This window comes from Festucalex cinctus, chromosome 19, assembly GCF_051991245.1.
Source record: "Festucalex cinctus isolate MCC-2025b chromosome 19, RoL_Fcin_1.0, whole genome shotgun sequence".
Lineage (NCBI taxonomy): Eukaryota > Metazoa > Chordata > Actinopteri > Syngnathiformes > Syngnathidae > Festucalex > Festucalex cinctus.
This window is the reverse complement of record NC_135429.1, coordinates 14763558-14786020: the sequence shown is the minus strand read 5'-3', so window position 1 is coordinate 14786020 and position 22463 is coordinate 14763558. Positions and strand designations below refer to the sequence as shown.

Genomic DNA, 22463 nt, shown 5'->3' with positions numbered 1-22463 from the left:
TTAAAGGTCAAAGAATCGATAGTTTTTTATGAATCAATTCACTTGTAAATGTGTCCATAATTTGTATAGTATATCACTTCCACATGACTCGCAGTTGGTATTGTGTTTGACATGACAGCTCAGCAGAAGCGATGATGTCATTGTTCCTGTATGAGAGCGCAAATGAGTTTTGAGGAGATTTTACTCGAGCTCACTTGTGCGTAGGTGTTGTTGGTCTGGGTTCTCCCACGCAGAGTAAAAGGAAGTATGTGTGTTTGTATTTTTTTTTTTGGGTCAATGACAGTTCATCCCACGCAAAATCGAAACAGACTCATCAACTATCAGAGAGAATTACTGGAAAGAGCAAAATTTTGACTTGTTTGAGTCACGGAACGGGCAGTGGCGCACGTGCTCAAATGCCAGTGTTTCGACCAAAATAAATTAACTTAAACAACTTAAAAACTTTTCTTGATTTGATTTGATTTATTGAACATATAAGCAAGCAAACAACAGAAAAACAGAAATTAAAAAGAAAACCTCAATAAAATGATCAATCAATCAATTACAGTTTACATGTTCAAAAGGGAGCAGGAAGAAGTTAAAAACGTATCTAACCCTACCCCTTTTACTTTGTATATTTAAACTTATTTCATTAAATACAAAACTAGTTTACTATTTTTTTTATATAAAATGTATAAACCTGGTTATATATACAAGTGCACTTCATCATGCGTACATTTGCCAATAACGTATATACATGAATTTCCTAGACATATCCCATAATACCTATCTAAATCATATACTCATACTCACATTTACAATTTTCATACTCTGGTCTGACATAAAGTAAAAATTTTTAACTTTACTTTTAAACATATTTTTAAACTCCAGAAGTGAGTCACATTTTTTCAGATCAATTCCCAAATTATTCCACAAATTAACACCTTTTACAGAGACACACCTTTGCTTAATATTTGTTCTTATTTTGGGTTTTTTGTAGATACTTGTACCCCTTATATCATAAGGACTGTGTCTAATTTCATACGTCTGAGTACTGTGGCAGAGTAGATTGTTTTGTACTTTGTACATTATTTGTGCTATTTTAAACTCAACCAAGTCAGAAAATGTCATTGCATTTAATTTAATAAATAGTGGATGTGTTGGTTCTGTATATTTTGATCGATTTATAATTCTTACAGCTGTCTTTTTGCAATTTGAAAACAGAGTTTTATATGCGCGTCACCAGATTTCCACATAATAGGTCAGATATGGCAATAATAATAAACTGTATAATGCATATAATGATTTCATGTTTAAGACATCCTTAGTTTTGTAGAGTATCCTGATGATTTTTGACATTTTCCTCTTAACATTTTCTTTGTGTGGCTTCCAACATAATTCATCATCAATAACTACTCCAAGGAATTTATTTTCATACGCCTTTTCTATTTCAATTGAATACACCATAATTTTAACTCGAACTGAGTGATTTGTCTAGTGCCAAAAACTATGAACTTGGTTTTATTTAAACGGAATGATAATTTATTCATGTCAAAACATTTTTTTAATGTATTTAATTCATACTCCACAGTAGTCAGAAGCTGCTTCAGGTTGTCTCCTGAACAGTAGACAGTTGTGTCATCAGCAAATAAAACACTTTTGATTATTTTTGAGACGCAGCAGATATCATTTATGAACAGTATAAATAATGTAGGGCCAAGCGGAAAGTAAAACTGAACAAGATAAATTATAGGGTCGCATAGCTGTGCTTACTTGTTAAACATGAGGCTGTGCTCAGAATGAGCCAATTTCCAGTACGCGTTCATCGACTGAAGATTTTGTGCCAACGCTGCTACTGTAACTGTCAATATTGATTATGTTCAAAGTATTTTTTTGTATGGGACCCTTATTTCATCTCACACTATCTAGGTGTGAATCGTGTTTGCTTATTTCATAACACGCTTGAGACTTGACCTTCATACTTCATAGCACTTTTTTTTCTTTTTTTTTTTTAAATGAAAACACGTTCACTTTTATGAAGTAGATGCAACAATGTGGGTTAAAAGCATTTGGTTCTAACTAGTCTTTAATACCCCCAATAGTTATACTGTGATGTTCACAATATTTAAAAGGAACACATCTGCTGAAAAAGTCAGGTTGATGTCCATTTGTGCAGTTCTAGCACCCTCTAGTGGCTGGTTTATTAGTGCAATTTAATTTTCATTAGGGATGTTTTGGCCTTCTATGTTTAAAATCTATACTAATTGTCAGATGAAGGGGAACCTAATTTGCTTGTGAAGCGATCAATGTGTGCTTGCATTAGCAAGGAAGTTCCTCAATATTGTTATTAGAGATTGTAGGTGGTTTATATGCATTGCTGTTATGTACAAAAGCACAATATTGTGCTTTTTTTAGTATGAGCTCTGTTTTGTTTTCCACAATATTGTGATCTTATTTAAATATCGCCAACCCCCTCACAATATTGTGATATTTAGCGTATTGTGACCTTCATATCGTGATATCGTATCGTGATGTTTGGATATCGTTACATCCCTAATAAACAATGTAAAGCCAGTCTGTTTATGCGCTACAAAAAGCAATCTTTCTTTTATAATTCAAGTACTGAAACAGCAACACAATCAACCCATGTAGAAATGATATCTTTATTACGCTACATCATATAAAAGTGTCATCAAAATAGTCTCTCACATATAAATTCTTACAATCTCAAACCTGTTTCCAAAACAAACTACAGTCAAACCTTGTACAAAAAAAGAAATCTAGGAAAATTATAATACATACAGTGTTGACATTGTTCTGTTTTTTTAGTGCTGCCTGGCTGATAAATTGCTTGTTACTCAATTTTATTGCAAAATGAGAAACGAGTGCATCCACAGATGTGCAGAATCAGCAAGATTATTTGGATTGGATGATTTGGTTTGATCTAAAAATGTCTTGAAACTTGCTAAATGAAAATAAATGTTACTAATGTATATTTTGGCAAATGTTCATTCACACAAGAATTAAACATACCAGATTTTACCATTTGCATTATAAATAAATAAATTAACAAACTGGGAAAAAAATCATTTGTGCCGGACACACGGCACACGCGACACAAAGTAAAGCGAGCATGATTAATTAACTAAGACATCATTGTTACTCTTCCTGAGTCGTTTTAATGGCTACCATCAAATAAACAGCAAAACAGTTAAATAAATAAACACCTCGAAACAGAACAGGTGAAAAATCGAATAAGTTAACACAAAAAAACCTACCTGAGTAAAATCAATTCATGTCACAGCTTAACAAGCTCCTCCTATTTTCATGTTTGTATTCATTGGGATGAAGCACAATCTGTAATACAGTGTATGTCACTAAGTCCAGTCTTTGGAACGCTTTTATTTTGGTGCTGCTGTGTTTCTCTTCAGTCAAAACAGAGGCTACTTTTGGCGACATTGGTTTCTTTATTAGTGTTACTGTCTGTTAAATCTCCCTTGTTCCTTCGAAGGGTTCCCTCTCATTATTGGCCCTCCAGTTTCACTGTTGAACGCTTGTGTAGATGGACCACGCTAGCCCTTTCCTGATAGGCTGCCGGAGAGCTGTGCTGGGAAACGGGAGCTGCCGATTGGCCGACGGGTTCGTTGCTGGCCACAGTCAGAGCGTTCAGCAGAAGGGTGGCCTCTTTCTGGTCCTCCTTCCCCTCGCCTTCCAAGGTGCGAGCGAGCCACCTCTCTACGGCCTCCTCCACCTGCGGCGCCGATGCCGTTTCCGTCAGCGCGTCGGCCTCCTGGCCGGCGTCGAAGCGCTCGAGCATTTCTTTCATGTGGGCGTTGACGGCGGCCGAGCCGGAGTTGGCCGGGCAGCAGCTGCGCTGGTGGATGCGAAGGGAGAAGCGGTGGAAGAAGGCCTGGGAGCACAGCTGGCAGCGATGAGGCCGATCGCGGCTGCTGTGCAGGCGGCGGTGGAGCTTCAGGTGGATGTATTGAGTGAACTTGGTGTTGCACAGCTTGCACTGGTACGGTTTTTCCCCAGAATGGAGTCGGAGGTGGGTTTTCAAGTTGCTGGTGCTACTGAAGCGCTTTTGACACACCTGGGGAAAAAATGAAGCAATTGTCAAAGATTTCTCAAAAGGAAGAGATGGCGTTATTGATGTTGGGATTATTTTGAACACAATGTGGAATTGCGCAATGTTCTTTACCACAGACCAGTTCTGTTTGACAGCTACTTCCTCACGTATGCAAACAAAAGCATTCAAAGGCTATTGGGTAATGGCTAAATGTAATATAGGCAGACTTTGTTACTACAAAGGATGAGAGCTAGTCACATAGTCTTTTGCAATTCTGTATCAATACCAGTGATGTCATATCCTGACTGAGATCTGTTTTTTTTTGTGATTTTTTTTTTTTTTTTTTTTTTTTTTTTTTTTTTAATACGTTGTCACTACAAGCAGAGAAAAGTGAAAAGCAGAGGTGGAGAATTCAGATCCAGAAACTAAAAACCTTGCCATATTTTGTCTTTAGTGGGTAAATGGCTCGACTTAGACTCATCTACTAAAGACTTGAGACTTGACTCTGACTCTTCTTTTGCGACCAGTGAAGATTATGAGAGTCTCTGGTGCAGCTTGCTTTCATTTTCCCTCCCCTTATTTTCTGTGCGCCCGAGCAACATCTAGTAGAGTAGAAAAATGCGGCAACACACAAACAAGTCCAAATCTTGAACTTGACTTGGACCTGTGAGTCAAAGACTTGACTTGGAGCCTAAAGTCTTGAACTTGACTTGGACTTGTGGGTCAAAGACTTGAGACTTGACTTGTACTTGGAATGTAAAGTCTTGAACTTGACTTGGACTTGTGCATCAATGACTCGAGACTTGACTTGGACCTGAAACTTAAAGTCTTAAGTCCCTGACTACGAGTACTTTAGGTTCCGACTTTGAACCTAAAGACTTGGACTTTTGTGAGTCAGTGGCTTAGTACTTGACTTGGACTCATGATCAGGGACTTGGAGCTGAAAGACTTGGACTTCCGTGTCAAAGGCTTGGGCTTGGCCTTAGAGCAGGGATGGGCAATCTCGGTCCTCGAGGGCCGGTGTCCCTGCAGGTTTTTGAGGCTTCCGTTTTCCAACACAGCTGATATATGATCAGCTCATCAGCAAGCTCTGCATAAGAGGGATAACGATCTCGTTGATTGGAATCAGCTTGTGTTGGAAAACGGAAACCTCAAAAACCTGCAGGGACACCGGTCCTCGAGGACCGAGATTGCCCATCCCTGCCTTAGAGACTTGTGACAAGACAAAGACAAAAGACAAATTGTGGCAGGGTTTTTACTTCCTAGAGCTGAATTCTCCACCTCTGGGGGAAAAACTGAGACAAGAACACCTTCCTGCCTGGTCCTAGATGACCAAACTGTAATGAAGCTTTAAAGCTTGAATCAGTCATCTCAATCACACCGACAATTCCTTTCACACAAAGACATTCATTGTCGAACACAGAGATGAAGAGAGGATCTCAACATACCTGACACTCATGTGGCTTCTCCCCTGTATGGACAAGGTGATGCTTCTGTAGATGAGCCAGTTGAGTGAAACTCTTTTTACACAAGCTGCACTGGAACGGTCTTTCACCACTGTGGACTCGTAGGTGGACCTACGGTCATAAAAAAACAGGCAATGGCATTCAAGGAGGGTTCATTAGCAGAAGTGGAAATTTACGGTTGTTGAAGTCAGTACCTTGAGATTCGACAGCTGTCCGAAAGTCTTTGAGCAGATGTTACATTCATACTTGATCTTTCCATTTTGCTTTTTCAGAGGATAGGGCAAAGATTTGTGGCCAGGACGATTGCGCAGCCCTGAGTTGCCTTTGGTAATGTCCAACGTTAGGTTCATTGCTTCCTCGCAGCCGGGGGAAGAATGTTCAGGCGAGGGAAGCTGGCTCATTGGCTTGGGAATCGGCGAGAGCTCAGGAGTCGCCGGGGTGCCTCTTGGTGGGGACACATTCGGGGTTAGTTCTTTCAGACCGCCCTGTGGGGATGAAGGGTATGGCAGGGACATTGTGAGTAGATTAGGGGTGCTGAGAGGAGGGTATGGGATTCCGTCCGTGCCCAGGTAGCTACCATACCGGAGGGATCCTCTGGAAGGCAGCATACCGGGAAATGGAGGAGAGTATGAAGGGAGGAGGAAGCGAGGATAGTGTGAGGTGAAAGGAGGAAGGAGCTGGTAGGTTGTCTGGAGGGGTCTAGATTGAGGGTAAAGTGGGTAAGATGACACCAGCCCTTCCCTGTGGCCGTACAGGCCATGGAGGTGCAGGGGCAGATTTTGTTCATCGGATGATAATGCAGGCAGGTGCTCTGCTAAGTAAGGAGGATTCATTCCGTGGCTTTGTCCTCTTTGTTCAGGATGAGCGGATGGAAAGAATCCACGATCCTCCTGATCCCTGTCCATCTTCTCCTCTTTTTCAATCTTCTTGCTGAAATCCATGATTTGGTCATCAGGAGTATCGGGAGGGGTGTCTCTCCCCAACATCTCCACATCCACTTCTTCATCATTTCTCTCCTCTTTCACCTCTTCCTTCGTCCTGTCCTTAGGCCACAACTGCTGAGGGAGGTGTTGTTTGGTGTTCTCTTGCTCATCGGCAACATTCATATTTTCTGGAAGACACAAAATATGTTTTGAGTACAGACAGGGGTCACCAACTTCGACCCTCCCTTGGGGCCACGATCCTGCATGTTCTAGATAGGGGTTTAGCAACCTTTACTGTCATTTTAGGCCAAATAACAAAACAAAACAAAAAAACCTGTCTGGAGCCACATTACAGTTGAACATTGTGATGAAAGAAACGGTGTGTTAGTGTTAATAAGTCTAATATAGGTGAGGGCCCAGAACCAAATTTGGGCTGCACCTCAACAGACAAATATGCAGCATCCAATCCGTAAAGAATCATTCTTCTACCTTTCGTCCTCAGTTTATTATTTTTGGCGGGGTAATTTGTCATGCTTAATATTTCATACATTGTTAGACTTTTCTGCCTTTCTGTCAAATTTCTGACATTTTTTGGCAAGTTTATGGACATATGGTAATTTTCTAACTCTCCATTTTGTGGCTATTTTTTTGACTATTTGTAATTTTATTTTTTAAACTTTCGCTATCAATTTTGACATTTATGGCAATTTTGTGGACACTTTAGTTACTTTAAGAATCAATTCGTTTTAAAATAAAATAAAATGTCTCACTTTTATTTTTTTTGTAATCCCAAACATTTTATTCTAATTTTCTGCCTTTCTTGCTTTGTTTTTGGACAGCTAATGGTTACTTTTTGAATGAATAATAAAAAAAATAAATAAATACAGAAAAGAAAAAAATTCCGACATTTGTGGCAATTTTATGGACATTTAATTGCAGATTTATTTGGGGGGGGGCTTTTCTTCCTCCTTTTTTGGACATATTAGGCAAATTTTAAAACTTTATTAACCTACCTGTTGTCTCGTTTTTTCCTGAAAATGTAAAAATTTGGACTGACATATTTTTAATATTTAAGTATTTATTTTTATGTAATAATACATTTATTTAAAGAATATTGTATCTAAAAAATAAAATAAAAATAAATACGTAACAAAAGGTTTTCTACTCATGTTTTTAAAAGGTTGCCAACTCGTTCTTGTTTGTATTTTTTTTTCTTTTTTTCCCCATCTGGATCATTATAAGGCTTCAGCAGAGCTTGCCGATGAAATAATCATTTGAATCAGGTGTGTTGGAAGAGGGAACCATCTAAACAGGGGTCACTAGTGTGGCCCCAAAGGGCCTGTTCTCGGAATTAGCTCAGCAGTGATGAGACAATTTCACAGGAATGCTGTAGTGTTCATTAGAAAATGTGAACCCTGGCAGATTACCAGAAATAAAATGTTGCATATAGATATTTATCTGCTTCCTAATTATTATGAGTAATAAATGAATACAGATAATTGCTAATTTGAGCATATACTGGTAATAGCCTGACTGAAGTCAATTATTTTTTATTAGCCTGATGTTGAGTCCGATATTTGGCAGAATACAATTCCGATGACTGATAATTGTAACAAATATAATAATAAAAAATTCGTATAAAATATGTAATTTCTTTGTATTTGTTTAATTTGACAACAGAGAAAAAAATGACAGATATCTTGTGGTTTTATTTTTTTAATGTAATATATAATGTAATATTGTTATATAATGTGGGGGGAAATAGAGAAGTAGGCTTATTCTGATTATTATATATTATTATTATTATTATTATTATTATTATTATTATTATTTAAAGAGCCAGTATTAAATAGGTCAGGCACTAATAATACCATGATAATATAGGTCATTTGAACACACTTCTTATTTTTTTTAATCCAAGAAGTGGCTTTCATTTTTTTTAAATGCTAGTGTGACCCTTGATCTACAACGTGTATGATAGTGGCCCTTGAGGACTGATGACATATGATGACATGTTGAGACATGTACCTCATCTTAAGAATACAACATCCACCCACACATGCCACACCCTCTGATGGTAAATGATAGTAGTATCAGGTTTGACTCATAACACATAAAAGCATGCAGTTTAGGTTTCGCTTTGTCACTTCAAGTCATGAAGTTGCTGTGGGAGAATAGGTTGGTGGTTAAATGATGCGTCATGTCACGTCTGCGCCTCTGAACCGGATCATTTACACACCGCATCAGCATTTTTTGTTTCATCTTGCATCCGCATTCATGTCTGGCAATTACCTGACTTTTTTTTTTTTTCCTTTTTCCATCTGACGAAGAAGAATGTGCCTAATTGTTTGGGTTTCACCTTGAATCTAAAATAGGTCATAAAATATCTGGGGGAAAAAAACAAAACACTTCCATGATGCCAAACGTTGCGCAACCTCAGACTCTGAAATGCGACTCACGTGAGTGCTTTTGACAATGCGATGTAATTAAACTTGCTTTGGCGTTAGTCACCAGGTTAAATAGCCACACGTCTTGTGTATTCAGTTGCTGTGAGTCATTCGACTTTGTAGCGCAAAGAATCACTCTGGATGAGGATATACTGTAGTTGTTTGGTTAATAACTTTAAAAAAATTTTTTTAAAAAGACTCGCTGCGGGACTTTAAACCATCCAGCTGCCTTTCACTGTGTGTTTAGAATGTTTTATAAATAGGTGTGTCAAAATTAGGGCGCTAATTTAGATTTCCTTTAACGCCACTATAATTTCCCAACCGTGTAATTAATTGTTTGGAAAGCCTGCACTGGGGGAATTCCAGTCGCAATGCGGCAGACTTGTCCACGTCCAAATTTAGCAGTAATAAATATAAAAATAATGCATATATTTGTAGAGATGTCACGATATCCAAATATCACGATACGATATTATCCCGATATGAACCTCACCTGTGATATTGCGGCGAGGTTGTCACAATGTCTGGCAATTATCTGGCAATTAATAAAAAAAAACAAAAAACTGAGCTTATACTAAAAAAAAAATAAATAAATACATTTTGCACTGTATATAACAGCAATACACACAAACTGCCTCCAATCTCTAATAACACGTAATATTGCGGCACTTACTCACCTTTACAATCACCTTCATCTGACAATTAGTGATTTTAAATATAGAAGGACCAAAACATCCCTAATGAAAATTAAACCACTAAAAAACTAGCCATCAGAGAGTGCTAGAACTGCACAAATGGAAATCAATCTGCCTTTTTTTTTAAACAGATTTGTAGCTTTTAAATATTGTGAACATGACGACGTCGACATTGTGGCAGTTTTTATATCACGATTATCGTAACATCCCTATATATTTGTGGAGACTAGAGTCGAGTTGTATACAATTTTAAAAAATGCGCAGAATTTCACAAGTTGCTTCATGTTAAAGATTAGATAGCTCTTAATATGAAAAAGAAAAATGCACTGAGCTCTCACCAGTCTTACAAATGCAATAATGCCATCTAGTGGCAGAAAACTTAACAAAACACAAATCAATATTACTTGTTTTGTTTTGTTTTTTGTTTTTTTTACAGCACATGTTTTTAATTTTAGCTCAATTTCATGAGCTATTATGAAATTACTGTATCAATGGCTAAAAGATGCAGCCAAAATTCAGTTAGCTTAACATTTTTTTCTGGCCACTTCTGTTAACAAGTGTATGGGGGAAAAAAATTACATTCAGACCAAATCTAAAATTAATGACTGTGAGTTAGCTATAGAAGTCCTGTGATTAATTATGGATTTACGATTAAAGAAAAAATAATAATAATTGCCTGACATCTCTATTCATAAATATTTGATTTGGTACATTTAAACGGCAGTTGCGTTCAGCACCGCCATCTGCAGTGAAATAATTTTTTGGCTAATTTGAGTCCGTGCCAAACTTTTTTGAAGTGTACTTTGTGTATCAATGTAATCAATGACCACATTCTTAAAGCCAGATGGATAAAAGGGGCAAAAGAAGAGTTACAACACCAAATATTAAAGTATGTTTCATATAATCTCGCACTCACTGCGTTTACTATTGTCCTGCTGACCGCACAGCCTCTGCGCAAACTCCTGGCTGTACCACACAAGCAGCTCCTCTTTGGGCTCCACAGGCCGAACGGTGTAGAAGTAAACGTCTCGCCCATTTTGGCACGCCACCAGATTCTGCTCGCTCAGAGTGCGCGCCGGGTTGACGTAACGCATCCAGTTGCTCCTGTGGACATCGTAGCCGTCGATGAAGTTCTGCAGGTGCCCGTTGCTATAAATCTGCGCAAAAGCAAAAAAAAGATCATTGGATTAAAAACAGTTCAATGCAGATATTTTTGTATAATTGTATGGACTATTTACGACATTTTTTCTTTTAATTGTAGACATTCAAATCACTATCAAGGGAAATAAATTGCCCCTTTTTTCCCCATTTTTAAATTAAATAAATGAAACACCTTTTTAAAAATGAAGTAAATTCATTAAAAAAAAATAGTTTCCCCCTACTCAATTTTTTGAATAAATTAAACCAGTTAATAAATGAAGGGAGAAAAAAGTACGAACATTCACCCCTGCCATGTACAGTAAAGTAATCCTCTGTGTGCAATACTCCGTTGGACAGCGTGTGTGTGTCGTTGGTGTTCTGTCACTCCTGTGTTAGTGCTTGAGCTGTCATTGTATTTAAAAGCTTGGAGGTGTGGTCCACTTTGCTGTGTCACGCTGTCTCTCTATCCTCTCTCCCTTTCACTCTCGTCATTGTCAATAGTCAGAAGTAGTTCCACTTCTATTAGCGGCAACTTAGGGGGAGTGGGCTGGCGGGTGGGGCGGGGGAGGGCGGGTGCGGGGGGGGGGGGGGGGGGGGGGGGGTCGTGCAGTAGTTGGCCGGCAGCCAAATTATACACGCAGCTACTTGACGACACTCTGCGGTGTCATTAAGTTCACGAGCGCGGCTTCCCACTTCTGCTATGAAAGTTACAGGAAATCAAGCCGGAAGGGAAAATACCGTTTGTGGGGGGGAAAAAAGACTGAATGGGAATTCACTCGGGAGCAGCTTCTGTTTGCCGAGTTCCAGTAAAGCTGTGATAAGCATTTGGAGTTAAAAAAAATAAAAATTCTTCGCCACGCGGTGATCACGATGTAAAACAGGGGTGTCCAAACTTTTTCATTTGAGGGCCACATACAGAAAGTCAGAAGGGCCGCATAATGGTATGAATAGAAATTGTGTTCAGTCCTAAAAATCGTATAAATAATTTATTTGTGCTTTTGAATACTTAGAAAAATGCCAAGGTGTATATAAACCAATTTATTTGTATTATGGCAGTAGGGTTATTATAGTTTAGGAATTTTTCATTTTAGTTTTTATTTCGTATTGAGTTTTTTTTTTTTAATTTAGTTTTAATTAGTTTTCAGTGTGGTTGGTGGGGGGGAGGGGGGTGCTGGGGCCGATCTCAGCTGGCTATGGGCAGTAGGCGAGGGACACCCTGGACTGGTTGCCAGCCAATTGCAGTCGTTAGTTTTAGTTAACTAAAATAACCTTTTAATAGCACCCGTGTTTTTCGACACACTTCCTTCTTACTTTGACCATCTCCAAACATTTTTGTTTTTATTTTATTTGAACTGAGTCAAATGCCATTTTTATCATATGTCGCGGGCCACTAAAAAAAAAAGGACAGCGGGCCGCAAATGGCCCCCGGGCCGTAGTTTGGACACCACTGATGTAAAATAGTTGTATTTCCTGCGCGCCGGTGGACTTCTCGTGAAAGCATGGTTATCTGGTTTAGTGGAAGATGATTCACTGCTATTTTAACTGATTGGCTTTAAATGACATGAGTTATGTAAGCCATAAATGTCTGATACTGCGGATGGATCAGTTTTTGCGTGTGGCGCTTACCCTCCAGAAGTATTTCCTGTTGGCGTGTTTGGGGACGTTGTCTTTGGCGTAGATGTCTCCTTGCAGGGGACCAAATCGGGTCCCTTGAGGGATGTATTCTTTGCTGAACACACCGGTCACCTTTGAGAACAGATCGCACATGGAATCAAAAATACGATTCGAACCCTCACATCCTGTTTACTGGCCAAAGCTCCACTGCGCTACCCACTGATATTTCAAAAGGGGTAAAAAAAAAAAAAAAATATGACATGGTGCCAAATATGATCAAATACGATCATTCTGTTGTGATTAGCTTGTTGAAGTCACATTCAATGTGTAATATGAAATGATCCTAGTTTGTCCGGACTGTCTATAAAAGTATGCAATGTGATTTCCTACTTAATTCTTATGAGGACACAGATAATGTTGATGCGTTGTCGCACTCGAGACAAATCGTCCATTAATTCCTCTTCTGTATAATGTTACTATTAGTGCTGTCAAACGTTCAAAATATTTTTACTAATTAATCGCACATTTTTCTGTAATTAATCGCGATTCATTTTCTACTTCTGCTTATACTTTTTCCTTCAAAGCTTGTATGAGATATTTACTTGAGTAAAGTCAAAATGGACCTATATATTGTGGGGACGTTGGCGACATTTAAAAAAGATCAAAATATTGTAAAAAAAACAAAAGGGAGCTCTTACTAAAAAAAAAAAAACACAAAATTGTGCTTTTGTACATTACAGCAATGCATATAAACCACCTACAACCTCTAATAATAATATTGAGGCACTTACTTGCTAATGCAAGCACACATTGATCTCTTCACAAGCAAATTAGGTTCCCCTTCATCTGACAATTAGCATAGATTTAGAACACAGAAGGCCAAAACATCCCTAATGGAAATTAAATTGCACTACTAAACTAGCCACTAGAGGGTGCTAGAACTGCACAAATGGACATCAACCTGATTATTTTTTATTTTTTTTAACAGATGTGTTCCTTTTTAATATTGTGAGCATGACGATATTGTGGCAGTTTTAATATCACGATCACAATATTGCCCTAATCGTGACATCCTTACAGTTAAGTAGATGCACCTGTGGCTAAAGCCACTATGTGGCAGGGTTTTTAGTTTCTGGACCGGGATTCCACAACCCTGATAATAATCCAAGTCTGGCTGCACACCGAGAAAAAAATAAAATAAAATAACGCTTTAATGAATTTAAAATAATTTCCAGAGTTAACGCTTTAATTTTCACAGCCCTAGTTTCTATATGTGAGAATCAAATGGTGGTGGCTTCTTCACATTGACCCAGACAGCTCAAGAAGGCAAGTTAAAAGCTCCAAGGTTGGCCTACTTTCTGCCCTAATGACTTCACCCAGTGAATGGAATTAACAGTACACTTTCTCTCACCTACTCCTCCACTGTTCCCTGACCTCCTGTCCAATTCAACGCAACATGCAACAAAAATGTGCCAGGATGCGGTTTGACCTGTCTTGTCTGTGAATTTGGCATGGGTCTTTATTGACCTGCGATGATATTTCATTCAATCAAAAGCACAATAAGCTATTTTTTTTTGTGTGTGTAGATTTCAAAGAATTAAACATAGGCATTAGAACAAATGTTCTTGCTGAATATTTTGGACAAGTTTACTTTTTATCGATTTTACTTGAACACAACCACAGTTCTAATTCTATCACATACTATATAAGTTTGGTAATATATCATAAATATCACGAGTAACATACACGTGTATAATATGCCCCAAAGTCACCCTTAAAAGCCGTTTTTCTTTATACTAGGGTTGCCCAATTTATAATCAGAATGAATGTGGACACATAGAGTCAAAACATGTCAATAAACTATAAATGCTTTGAAATTCAGGTTAAAAATTAACTATGCTATTTTCCTGCAACTATGATTAAAAGGCCTTGTTTTTAAATCATAATCCCAAAAAATCCTGTCCTTGCACTGCATGCTTTTTTTTGTAATTTTGGCAAACGTATATTTTTAAAATTTCTGTGCACGTGAAGCATATTGTTAGGTTGTATATAACTATTATTGTTAATATTTTATTTTTTACAACCCATAGGCACTGTCTAGTTCATTGTAAACATTCAAACAATGCATTATTACTATTTCTTTTTTTTATTAAGACCCTTGTATTAGGGCTGAGTATTGTTTCCAATGTCAATCGACTTGATTTTGATTCACAAGAGTTAAGTTTGATGAGATATTTATTTGCTTCAGTATAATGCCACAAACATTAAAACACAAATTACATTTTGATCTAGTCTTAAGCGTTACACAAAGATTGACATCAGTAAGGACGAAATGAAAATATTTAAATAAATCAATACTTGTATAAATATAAATTAAATTGTGAATTGTGTTGAAATGCAATAAGAGTCAGGTCTTTCACAAATGTGAGAAACTACTTTGAAATTCAGGCGAATAGTACATTTCAAGAGAACAGTAAAAACAGGAAAATATTCAGACTTAGAAATTCTATTTTCTTGTGAATTGCTGTGGGAAAAAGACATAGTAAAATGATTGATTCGTGGTTTTATGAATTGATGTCAAGCTTGAAAAGAAAAATTGATACAAGGCCCTTTTTTTTTTTAAAACTGAGCCCTACCCTGTATAATACCCACCCTTACGCTAATAATTGTTTTTATTTAAAAAAAATTTTTTTTGCAGCAGTAGTGTTCTTTTGACATGACCCCTTGGCATTGACTACCTCATTGTAAATTTAAAGAATGCCTTGGCATGTTCCTTAAATGCAGGCGCACGTTTGTTTGCAATATTAAACCATTTTATGGACGTGGTGTTTAAACTCTATTCCCATTATGCAATGATATTTTACTTAGAGTAATTTAAAATTTGTACTGTTTTATTTTTTTTTATTTTTTTTTTGTTAATTTCTGGGCTGCATATTCACATAATATTAGAAAATGAAATTCAAAAGTTTTTTTTTTTTGTTTGTTTGTTTGTTTTTTTGGTCACATGACAAGCTTGGTCAACCTTATGCAATCCACTTCCCAATTGCAATCTATGTCATACTGCTTGTGCTCCATCTTTAAATGAGCCCGACCCCAAACTAACCCCCCATAAGTAAACACACTCTCCCTCTTCCTGCCATTCAGGAATTACTCCTCAAAACGGATTACCGCAGTAACTATTGAAAACAACAACATGTCCTTAAACCCAGTGTTTACATTTTTTTTTCAAATTACGGAAGGAAGAGGTCACTGAGGACAAGGGCGCACGAGAGGCTGTGCATATTCAAGTGAGGTGATGAACTGGTGTGACAGGGTGCATTGTGCTAAGCTGGCGTTGCGTGGCTAATGAACCGCTGTGCCGCCCGCCGCGTTGCCGCTGGTTCAACCGCTCAGGTTGTTGGGCGGAAGGCGGAGGGGAGGCTGGGCTAGCTTGGGGATAACCACGCTATCGCCAAACCCCCCCCCTATTGCTCATCCTTATTATTGTTTTTTTGTTGTTGTTTTTTTCCAGAATTGGAAATAGCTTGTGCGCCTGGTCAGCCTGTTCCAAGCGAAAGTTAATCATCTGGTTTTAACCTAAATTACCCCCCACCACCACACACACACCCATGTCCCATCACGCCCAGTTTGTCCGCAACACCACTCCACTCCCTCACTCCCCATAACTGGCAGTTACTCCTTGAGTCCCATGTGCCATGTTGCTCTCAGGGCACGATTCAGACTCAAAAGATTGTGTTGGTCAAAACGTGTAGAGCAGGGGAGTCAAAAGTACGGCCCGGGGGCAATTTGAGGCCCGCCGTCCATTTTTTTTCTTTGGTGGCCCGCGACATATGCTAAAAATGGCATTCAACTCCTTTCAAATAAAATAAAAACAAAAATGTTTGGAGGTGGTCAAAGTAAGAAGGGAAGGTGTCGAAAAACACTTTTGCTATTAAAGGTTATTTTAGTGAACAAAAACTAACGGGAAAAACTAAAAGTAAAAAAAACAATTTATCTAGCGAAATAAAATAAAAACAAAGATGTTTTTTCAAAAAAGAAAACTAAGTAAAACTACATTTTATGTTTACAAAACTAACTAAAATAAAACTATAATTATAGCAAAAATGTCCTTCGGTTTAGTCTTTGGTAAGTAATTTAATGCATGAGCCTTTGGGGATGATTACAAATTGGATTATTGGTAGATTAATTTTGATATAAACTGGAATAACGACATCACGTCCATGTTTTGTTTTAAATATTGGCCACAAGTAATACACATAGAAAACTAAAACTAATACTGAAACTAACTCAACTAAAATTAAGCATTTGTTAAAGAACTAAAACCAATAAAAAAAAAACTAGCAGAACCACGCTGAAAACTAATTAAAACTAACTAAATTTAAAAAAACAAAATAAAAACTAAAATGAAAAATTCCAAAACTATAACCCTACCGCCATATTACAAGTAAATTGGTTTATATACTGTAGCATTTTTTAAATATGTAAAAGTGCAAATTATTTGGACAATTTTTAGGACTAAACACAATTTCTCTTCATAACATTATGTGGCCCTCAAATGAAAAAGTTTGCACACCCCCGGTGTAGAGGCTAGCCCAGCGGTCTGCAACCTGCAGTTCTGGAGCCACACGTGGCTCTTTCGTCCCGCCTAGATAGATAGATAAATAGATATAGGCACTAGGGATGTAACGATAACGGCAATATCGTGATATTAAAACTGCCACAATATATCATCGTCGTCATGTCACGATATTAAAAGGCGAGAATCTGTTTACAAAGTCAGACTGATTTCCATTTGTGCAGTTCTAGCACCCTCTGCTGGCTCTTTTTTTTTTTAGTGAAGTTTAATTCTCATAAGGCATGTTTTGGCCCTTCTATGTTTAATATCCACGTTAATGGTTAGATGAAGGGGCATACGTAATATGCTTGTGAACCAAGTCAATATGTGAAGGAACTCAATGTGTGTTTGCATTAGCAAGTAAGTGCCTCAATATTGTTATTAGATATAGCAGGTTGTTTATATGCATTGCTGAAAATGTACAAAAACACAATATCCACCTCCATTTGTTTATTTTTTTAGTATGATTTTTTTTTTTTTTTTTTTTTTTACAATATTGTGACCATTTTTGCATCGCCATCCTCCCCACAATATTGTGATAATCATTGCATCGTGGCCTTCATATCGTGATATCGGTACATCTCTAATAGGCATATAAAAAATTCTGGGATAACACCCATCATAAAATGTCCAAAAGGAAGAGGAAAAGCAGCCAAATACCATAATGTACACAAAATTGCAAAAAGTAAACATTTATTTTGGAAAAGGTAGAAAATAAAAATTTGACAATGCAACCATAAAATGCCCCCCCCCCAAAAAAAAATAAAATAAAATAAACTAAAAGAAATTCCCCAAATTACCATAAAATGCCCAAAAAGGCATAAAATGACCATGTTCATAAAATTGTCAGAAATTTGACAGAAAGGCATAAAAGTCTGAAAGTGCATGAAAACTAACCGAAAATTTTCACACAAAAAGGGGGAAAAAAATAAGCCAAAAATGTAAGATGAAAGGTAGAAGAAAATTAATTGGATGCTGCATTTTTCCTGTTATGGCGCAGCTCTAATTAGGTCTCAGTACATTAGACGAACACACTGTTTTGTTCATCATAATGGTCAAAGGTTTTGTGACTCCAGACAGGTAGTCGTGTTTTTATTTAGCCTAAAATGTCTTTTTTTTTTTTTTTTTTTTTTTTGACAGTATAGGTTGCTGACCCTTGGGCTAGCCAATCAGAGACTAGGTTATTTATCAACTCCAAGTCAAGCTTTGAGTCACAAAGACCCGAGTGAAGTCCAAGTCCATGTCTAGATCAAGAGTATCACGGCACGTCTATTTTGATGCAACTTTATATAAAGTTTCTTTTGAAGGAGGATATTCATTTTCAAGAGTAAAAACATAGATAAGTTAAGTCTGAGTCAAACGCCAAGTAGTCAGAGTCCAAGATGGAGACAACAAAAAAACCTTGTGTAAGCCCGGGTAACTTTCCTATCAACATCAATGACCTTTGGCCTCCCCAAAGTTTTTTTTTTTTTTTTTTTTTTTGGATGAAATCCTCAAAGACACGTTCCAAAACCTTCAAGAAAATCTTCCTAGAAGAGCTGAAAATCGTTTGAGTCCAGCTGCCTATTCCCTTCCACTTTCATAATGTGTAATGGTGACTTAAGTCTTTAAAGCCTGGACGTGAGGTTTGTGACGTACCGTGAAATCATCCACATACCGTCGCAAAGGGACATTACTATTTTATCATCCTGGACCGAGTCCAGAAAAGAGTTTCGCCAGCAACAAGAGTTGTATGTTAAGAAAGGAAACTAATGTGAACGTGAGCCATTTTGCTAAGAGCTCATGACCTCAAAGCATGTTTGTTTGCCTTCTTCCCTATTGGCATTCTTTATCTGAAAACACTGAGGGCTTGGGGGCAGAAGGTAGATTTAAAAAAAATAAGACTATCACATATGATTGACAATGAAAATACCCATGAAGCGATACTTGTCTCAGTTGGTCAAGAAAGAAGCAGAACGAAAGTGTTGACAGAATTTTTTATAAGATGGAAAGAGGAAGATGATGTTTTAGGTCACCGCAAAGATTAGTTTGCTTGACATATTTATCCATATCTTGATGTTGGTCCCTCCAATTCATTCTGGGGCAAACTCATCTATACTTTCCACAGATTTTTTATTTTTTATTTGCAAGACTTGTCGTTCTTGCAGCTTGGCCAAACCAGGAAAAAGTTTTGGCTGTTTAACAATTAGAAGAAAGTGCCTTAATCTTCCTTTAACTCTGGCGGAATTGATGCAATTTATTTTATTGGATTTGAGAGCCAAGTAGTCAGCTGACTGGAAGTGTTATCGCAAAGTGCGTGAGTCACCTGAGTAGAAGAATCTGTGGGAGATGAAGAGGGTGTTGCGTGGTTGCAAAGAAAGCAAACAAGGCGTGATAAGATCACCTGGTAAAATCTTTGACGTCACGGTGTCTGTGTGTCTGCTTGTGTGCGTGGGCGAACGGGCGTGTGCTTATCAATGCTGTATTTAAAGAGAAAGTTAAGCTTTGTTTGCAGAGGTGGTAAATCCAGGTCTAGAAAGTAAAAACCCTGCCTCCAGTTTGGCTTTAGCCTTAGGTACTAGCTGGCTCCCATGGTGCTTGTTGACCTGCTAGGGAGCTAGCACTGGAGGCTAAAGCCAAACTGTGGCAGGGGGTTTACCGCCTATGTAAATTATTTGAATTCACATACTCGTCATGTCAGCATGTTTTGTTGATGGCCGCAGAAAATATGTGTGAAAAGCAGGGGTGCAGAGATTGATTGTTGAGAATCAAGATTGGCTCAGATTTCCTTGATTGAGTTATCCCTAAAGCTAAAACTGATCTTGTTTTTGTCTCCATTGTCAGATGCCTGAAAAACCCAGCCACTGTTCTCTTGTGCTGTGAGATAAATAATAGGCTTTTAATTTGTATTTCTAAGAACCATATATCAGTTCTTAAGGAAGGCCAAAATATGTACTGTATTTGGAACTAGGTTGTGTCAAATCCTGCTCTTACCTCATTGTCTTTGCTGTGTTCGAACGACAGGTTGCGTGGAATGGAAGTCATGGCTTTTGGCAGGTTGAAACTTGGGTTCGGCACCTGGTCCGGTACAATGTAGGTACAGTTGAGGGCAAAGTCCACTTCCCTCCATGTGCTCATATCTCCCTGTGTGCTGTCCCCCTTCATTCTGGACACTGCGAAATACACGGCGGGTGATGGACCGAGCTTCTGTTGGCTTTGGTATAGAAAAAAGCTTTGGTGCGGTTTGGGTTGGTTCCCTCAGTCTTAGGTATGGCGATTAAAGCTCAGATTCTGGGAAAAGAACGTAGCATGCAAAAGAAGCAAGATCAGTAGCAGTTTCAAACATGAAGATTATGATTTTAGATTCCAGGTTTCTGTAGGTATCAACAAGTCTAATTGAATTTTTGTCTTTTTATGCAACCTAGAATTTAATGGCCACGTCGTACTGCATATTCGCACACGCACATAGATACATACAGAAATATTATGGCTGCCAGTTAATTACAAATCGTAATTGGATGTTTTACAATAGCCCAAGACTAATCATGTTATACATGTAACTACAAATTGTTTTTGTGTGAAAATTTTCAGATTGTTTATAATTGTCATAAAAGTGAACAAATATGTTGAAAAATATTGAGTCAAACTTTTGTGTTGAAGTAATTTTCTGCCACGAGGTGGGATTAGTGTTTCATGTTGGACGCTAGTGACAGGAACAGTACATTTTTCTTTTCAGAACCATTTTTATTGGCAACAAGAAGCAAATGGTGGACTACATGTTAACTAGTCACCAGCCCCTCTAAAAAAAAAATAATTACATTAGTTGTTGCTAAATTGTGTTATAGTGACCCATTTGCACAATGTATGTAATGTAAAGCATGAGCAACAATGCTTTTACACAAATTGTGTTTAAAATTTAAATGTCATTTTTAATGGCATTTAAGGTCTTAAATTTAGCAAAATCCATTTAATGAGCCTCTAATGACCAGCGGAAACCCTGATCTATGATAGGGAAAAGCAACTTTTAAAAGTTGTCCACTGTAGTGGCCACTGTCCCTGAATGGGTCTAAAATTGATTTGCCTGACAAAAAGTGCTGGGGTATTAAAAAAATAAATTGAGCCATGCTACTTCAAAATACTTAGTTCTGGCCCACAATCTAAAAGTTTCTCAAATGAGTTCATTGAAGAATGAAAGTCTTACTTGTGCACATTCATTCAGCTGTTGAATCATCGTATCTTTGGTTAGTCCATCGGTGCCGCGACTTAGCTTGCTCTCCTGCCGTTGCCTGCTTAGATCCCGCGACCACCACAAACTGCTGAGCCTGGATCGCGCCAAGCGTTTTTAGCCAGACGGTGCGGCCAATGGCGAGCGCCGCCGGCGGTCACGTGGGTCGAACCGCCTTGGCACACAACTGTTGCTTTCGGGCAACAACAACAACAACACTGGCGACGTTGCACGCTCGGTCAAGCAAGCGGCTGTTGCGATGCATCCTTATGTGTATGCACACACACAAAGACGAGATAATGAATGAATAAAAGAGGAGCAGATGGCCGGCCCGTTGCCACTTGGAAAACACACTTGGAGAATTTTGCTTGGTTTTGCCATTTAATGAGCAATCTGCTGCCACTGCATCTCCTTGACCTATATCTTGACAAAGAGCTAAGCGGGCACACGTATTCTAAAATGTAGTTTACTCTGGATTTTAACAAAATTGCAGGCAAAACTAAATGTAATACTTTCTAGAAAGTACGCACTATTCCTGTCTTTTACTGATACACAATCGGTATAAGTTGCACACTGACTTGTGCTCTTTCCTCATGCCTGCTTGAAAATGTAGGCCAGGTCACCCAAGTGCGTAGGAAAAGCGACTTAGACACCTGTCTGGTGAGCGTCCCGGTTACTTTTAGACACGCACGCAGTCAACTCACCTGACGGTTATAAATAGATAAGAAAGTTTCAGGAACAATTCAAATATATTATTTTAAAACTGATATGATTTTCAACAGTAGTGCATGTACCTGATTTTGTAAGCATTACAATAATGATAATAATCAAAATTAACAGTGATAATGATAAATAGCGGCAATAACGCGTTAACAGTACTGATTTAGTAAATACCATTGATGAGAATGATAATCATACTTCCTATTAATAATAAATTGGTCATGACTAGGGCTGGGTATAAAATATGGACATCGAAGCGATATTCCTTTTCATTTCTCAATATCAATTCATAAATCATGAATCGATACTTTTAATAGTGTTTTATTTTTTTTACCTTGTAAATTAACGTGTCAAATAGACTGGCTAATCGGCTGCTGAATATAATCGGCCGATTATTGGCCTTCAAACATTGTCCAAAACAATCGGCCAATTGGGCTAAATGGATGATTACTCCCCCCTTAAAACGCTATCAAAGAAAGCCAAAGTTTCTGACGCTATGAAAGTACCCTGAAAGCACCATTTTGCTTGCGTAGCATTAGCAACCAGCAAGTGTGTATTGTATGATATTCCGTTGTCCCGAAGTGCACTTTA

At 37.9% G+C, this 22463-nt stretch overlaps 1 protein-coding gene across 2 annotated transcripts; it reads right to left on the bottom strand.

Moving 5' to 3' along the window:
- Positions 1-2623: 2623 nt before the first annotated feature.
- Positions 2624-21263, bottom strand: prdm1b (PR domain containing 1b, with ZNF domain). 2 transcript variants are annotated; one of them, XM_077507474.1, is made up of 7 exons: positions 21129-21263; positions 19922-20218; positions 12346-12465; positions 10496-10736; positions 5709-6625; positions 5497-5625; positions 2624-4072 (listed from the first exon to the last, which is right to left on the bottom strand). In XM_077507474.1, the coding sequence occupies exons 2-7, from the start codon at positions 20090-20092 to the stop codon at positions 3503-3505; spliced, it is 2148 nt and encodes a 715-aa protein (XP_077363600.1). In that variant the 5' UTR covers positions 20093-20218; positions 21129-21263; the 3' UTR covers positions 2624-3502. The 2 variants fall into 2 exon arrangements, with proteins under 2 accessions (XP_077363600.1, XP_077363599.1); XM_077507473.1 differs by having other exon boundaries at positions 19922-20100; positions 21129-21248.
- Between the last annotated feature and the right edge of the window lie 1200 nt (positions 21264-22463).

Excerpts from the sequence above, each read along its gene's own strand:
- prdm1b (XM_077507473.1), bottom strand. Across the intron at positions 10,737-12,345 it reads ACAGGAAATACTTCTGGAGG|ATTTATAGCAACGGGCACCT; the intron begins GTAAGCGCCACA and ends GCTTTTGCGCAG. Across the intron at positions 5,626-5,708 it reads GACAGCTGTCGAATCTCAAG|GTCCACCTACGAGTCCACAG; the intron begins GTACTGACTTCA and ends TTATGACCGTAG.